The sequence below is a fragment of the Otolemur garnettii genome, unplaced genomic scaffold (assembly GCF_000181295.1).
Source record: "Otolemur garnettii isolate 467f Iridium unplaced genomic scaffold, OtoGar3 scaffold00067, whole genome shotgun sequence".
NCBI lineage: Eukaryota > Metazoa > Chordata > Mammalia > Primates > Galagidae > Otolemur > Otolemur garnettii.
This window is the reverse complement of record NW_003852462.1, coordinates 539,874-544,954: the sequence shown is the minus strand read 5'-3', so window position 1 is coordinate 544,954 and position 5,081 is coordinate 539,874. Positions and strand designations below refer to the sequence as shown.

Genomic DNA, 5,081 nt, shown 5'->3' with positions numbered 1-5,081 from the left:
AAAAAAAAAAAAAAAATTCACGACTAAGCTGACGCAAAGTAAAGAGCGAAAGAGTAACCCGGAATGGGAAAACCTGGGTTGAATTAGAAAGGACCCCTACCAGAGAAATGACCTCTGGGCTCAGTGTTGAGGACTTTATTTCCTCTCCTGTCTGGCAGGGCCTTGACATTTTCAGACAACTAAATGACAAGTGAATGAACTGTGCATATTTATTCAACAAGCACATATGGAATGGGTGAGCTTTACAGAGTTGCTGAGGACACAGAGCAAAGAGAGCAGACAGCTGTCTGCCTCTAGGCAGCCAATGTCTAGAAAGGTTTAGGGGGTGGGCTGCCAAGGATAATGTGTTCATGGAGATTCAGACAGCATTGCTGCGATAAGAAACACACTGGATGCTGTTTTTAAGTAAGGCAATCAGCAAAAATTGTGAAATTTAGCATAACTTTTTCCACAAAAGGAGAAGAAGAAAATTGCAGACTTTTCTTCTGGCTTCAGAAGCTGCACAAGTGCCTTTCAGGAGAGAATGATGTCATACTAGATAGCATTTTCAGGGCAAGACATTACTAACAGCAGATCTGATCAGAATGCCAGATGTAAGGGTAACAGGTTCCACCTTTGGAAGTCCAGGTGTGTAAAAAACTGCTTTGTATAACAAGCATGTCCAAGAGTAGCTTTATGATACCAGAAAAGAGAGCAGGAATGATGGCCGACCTGTGGCTCATGCCTGTAATCCCAGCACTCTGGGAAGCCAAGGTGGGTGGATTGCCTGAGCTCATGGTTTCAAGCCCAGCCTAAACAAGAGCGAGACCCTGTCTCTAAAAATAGCCAGGCATTGTGGTAGTCCCAGCTATCTTGTGAGGCTGAGGCAAGAGAATCACTTGAAGCCAAGAGTTTGAGGTTGCTGTGAGCTGTGATGCCACGGCACCCTACCGAGGGCGACAAAGTGAGACTGCCTCAAAAGAAAACAACATAAAAAGAGAACAGGGATAGATTCTCAATTCCTCTCTCTGCACCAGGGTACAGAAGAGCAGGGGGTTCTCCCAGTGCTCCAGTTACTGTTACTAAGAAGAGCCTTCTACGTAACCTTCTGGCCCACAGAGCTCAAGCATGCCAAAGGTTAGGGAGAGAACAGAGCAGCAGAATGTCTCTGAACAGGGGTAGGTGTGGTGCCTGTGATGCTTTTTTCCATGTTTGGGGGGAGGGGTGCGAGTGTGGTCCTGCAAACCCCAGGAATGAGAGTACTGTAGGCTTGTTTCAGCCAGCACACTTGAATACTTAAACAAAATTGAAATTTTTCTAAGAAATGAGTAGACTAAAGTCACTGAAGTGTCCTGAGATGAGGCAGGCTGACCAGCATGGCCCAAACCTGGTCCTAGCTTCCTCACAGGCCTAGGCCACCCCTGACCCTGGGTTCTCTGCATAGGAGCAGCAATAAGCCAGACAGTGCCCAGTGGCCTTCTACACTTGTCTCTTCCCTGGTCCCTGGATGCACCTCAGGTAGTTTCTGTCCTGCTCATAATGCTTTTTGTTCAAATTATGCCTTTTTGGCAAAAGCTGCCATCTTGTCAAGGCTCATCTTAGTGGACACAGAGAATGGGAGGTGGAGAGCCTCTGGGAGGGTAGGAGGCCTGCAGGTCCCTTCACCTCCTGGTTCACTCCACAGGGTTGTAGGGCAACAGAAGCCCCTGGGTGGGACCTAGCTCTACTTTCCTGCCTCACGGATCCTTTAAGCCTCAAATGCTTCTTAAGAGATGACTTCAGGGCTTGGTGCCTGTGGCTCAAGTGGCTAACGCACCAGCCATATACCTAAGGTGGCGGGTTTGAATCTAGCCCAGGCCCGCCAAGCAACAATGATGGCTGCAACCAAAAAATAGCCGGGTGTTATGGTGGGCACCTGTGGTCCTAGCTTCTTGGGAGGCGGAGGTAGGAGACTCGCTTGAGCCCAGGAGTTGGAGGTTGCTGTGAGCTGTGATGCCACAGCACTCTACCCAGGGGGGCAGCTTGAGGCTCTGTCTCAAAAAAAAAAAAAAATAAAAAGAGAGATGACTTTAGGGCTGCCAACTGGATAATCACCCCTTTTTTTTTTTTTTTGGTAGTTTTTGGTCAGGGCTGGGTTTGAACCCACCACCTCTGGCATATGGGGTTGGCACCCTACTCCTTTGAGCCACCAGCGCTGCAGGATAATCACCTCTTCATACCATAAGTTTCAGCAAAAGTCTGGAGCTGCCAACATCTGGGGTTCACTCATGTCTGCAAGTGGAGAGCTGCTCAGAGGGATGCAGAAGTGCTGCCAGAAGTGGCTGAACAGCCATGGGGCAGGAGGGCACCAACCTGTCTCTGGAGAACTTTGGATTTCGGCTTCAGCTCATGTGCTGGTCCTGCTCCATCTGGCCATTCCCTACCCAAGTCAGTCCTTTTTTTTTTAATTTTTTTATTTTTTGAGACAGAGCCTCAAGCTGTCCCCCTGGGTAGGGTTCTGTGGCATCACAGCTCACAGCAACCTCCAACTCCTGGGCTCAAGCGAGTCTTCTGCCTCAGGCGTCCAAGTAGCTGGGACCACAGGCCCCATCACAACGCTCGGCAATTTTTGGTTGCAGCCATCATTGTTGTTTGGCGGGCCTGGGCTGGATTCAAACCCATCACCTTAGGTGTATGTGGCTGGCACCTTAGCCATTTGAGCCACAGGCACCAAGCCCCTAGTCAGTTCTTACGGCCTTCCATCCAGCAGTGTCCTAGCACACTGGACTCCCTTCCCTCTGGTTTCCAATGGGACTACATAGGACACTGTCTCCAGCCCCTCTGCCCCTAGGCAGGGACATACAAGGAGAGGTGGAGCTGGAGCCTGGGTGACAGTGTGGGGCGTAGGGAGACCCTCCACCACCATGGCATCTCAGCCTGGGGATAGCTGGGTAGCCAGTCTGCCAGCCCACTCCCAACGGAAGAGCCAGGAGGGACTGTTCTTAGCTTTGCTCAGTTGCTAGGTGAAGGTCCAGCCAGAGGACTCCCCAAGGTCTGTGTTTGTGCCCTAAACCTATTCTGGGACTGAGGGCTTACTAAGGCTGTAATTTTCCTGGTCAGCACTCTGCTGGGTCAGGGGCAGCCTTGGGGGCTCTGCTCTCCCCTCTCTGGGCACATCTTTCATCCATGGATTGTGCCACTCTGAGGCATAGAGGATGATGAGGTGCAGGAAGGCTCTGTCCCTGGTGTCACTGTGAAAGGAACTTCAAGCTGCACAGGATGGGGGAACAGGTGGTAGGAAGCTTTACTTCACCCTGACATTTTGGGGCCAGTGAAGCAGAGGTAGTGATGTGGTACTGCCATCCCCAGAGACCTTAAGGAGACACCCCCCCAGTCCTGGGGTGGCCCTGCCCCCACACATCACCTCTGTAGCTTACCCTTCCAGTGGCCCTGGGATGCCCACCTGAGACCTATGGAGGCTCAGTCACAGGATTTGGCTCTACAGAGGGGCTGGAACCCCCAATTCCCCTTACCTGAGCAAAGCAAGAGTGTCTATGCTCTGGTTACTTCAGAAGCTGTCTACACTCTTCTGCCCAAGACCTCAGGATATATCTTCCCAAGGCTCTGCCCAGATGACCACCTTTAAGGCACTGCCCACCATCAGCATAGACTCCTCTCTTGTGTACAGAGAACACAGGCCCTTGGGAGGTGGGCTGTAGGGGCCTCCAGCTTTCACCAGAAATGGGTGTGGGCAGGATGGCTGAAAACCCAGGAAGTTCTGGCGGAAGATGTCAGAATCTGGCTGCTTTTGTGGGCAAATGGATGAAGTTTCTACCAACCCTTGCCTCCTCTCTCAAGCCCTTCCCCAGGGTGGGCACCTGCATCCTTACAGGAGGAAATGCCACTAAGGAGAGAAAGTTTTCACCCTCACCCGCAACCATTTTCTGCTTCCCTGGAGCAGCTCCTGAGTCCCCTCAAGATGTTGGGTAAGAGTCAGAGTTTAGGGTGACCCTGTGCAAGCAGAAGGTGGAGGCTGGAGGCAGGGATAGGGAGGGTCCATTTCAAGGCCTCTACCCGTGACCCCTCCCCACTGGGGCCTCAGCAGACTTCTGCTAGTGTTGGCAAGCCTGCAAGACAGGTGAAGGGGTCCACTGCGGCTGGGCGAGCTGACCCTTGAGACTTTGTGCTGACGTGGGCTATTCAGGATGCCCAGGAGTTTGGGAGGCAGTGGAATGTGCTGGGTGGGGAACTGGGCTGTCAGGGACCCAGGACTCAGGCAGCACTGCAAAACACCTCATCTGTCCTTTCTCCCCAGGCGAGAGCCCTGGAGCACAGAGCCTCTTGCCCACTACCCTCCGCAGTAGGGCCCCATCTCCGCCCATTTCCACCAGGCAGGCAGGTCTGGCAGGTGCCTCTTTCCTGGAAGGGCGTCCCGAGCGCTGGGTGATCTGGGCAGGGTGGTCGAGGACCAGGGTTATGGAGTGCGTTCCTCCTTCCTCTGCCAGGGCACCGAGTGGGCTCTTGCAGGAGCTGTTCCCTTTGCCTAGCCTGACCCGCTTCCCCCTCAGGGCGAAATCAGCTGAGGAGAAAGAGCGCCCCACGGTAGCGGCCGCTTTTGTGAGCAGATGGATGAACGAAACCAACCCTTGCCTCCCTCCTCAAGCCCTTTCCCAGGACGGGCGCCTGCATTCGCATCCTTACAGAAGATGCAACGGGGCGAGAGAAAGTTTTCACCCTCGCCTGCAATCCAACCGTTGGGCAGTCACCCTTACTTTGTCGGCCCCCCCTGGCCCTAGCAGGGGAGCGAGACCCCGGGCCCTGAGGGCTCTGGGACGCTGCTCGGCCCCCACCGGGAGCTGAGACCGCCCGACTCGCGCGGCCAAAGGCGGCGGAGGCGCCGCTGCACCAGTCCCGGGCCGCAGCCCGTCACAGCCACGAGAAAGGCCTCGGAAACACCTCGTGGGAGCGGGGTGAGTGGGTCCGAAGTGCGCTCGCCCGGCGAGAAACAGCGCCCAGGACCGCGACTGCACCCATACCACCCCCAGCCCGTACATCAAGCTGCAAGATCGTCTCGCAGGCCGCGGCCCAGCTAGGGTTAACCGGGGCGGGGCGTGGGGCTGCCC

The 5,081-nt window shown here is 54.2% G+C and overlaps 1 protein-coding gene across 1 annotated transcript in view; it reads left to right on the top strand.

The window, feature by feature from the left end:
- The first annotated feature begins 2,310 nt into the window (after positions 1–2,310).
- The window catches only part of FNDC10 (fibronectin type III domain containing 10), a 3,719-nt gene continuing 948 nt past the window's right edge, over positions 2,311–5,081 (top strand). The window contains exons 1-2 of the mRNA XM_012807228.2: positions 2,311–2,406; positions 4,755–4,928. Coding sequence (XP_012662682.1) covers positions 2,311–2,406; positions 4,755–4,928 — 270 coding nt within the window. The remainder of the gene's footprint in view (positions 2,407–4,754; positions 4,929–5,081) is intronic.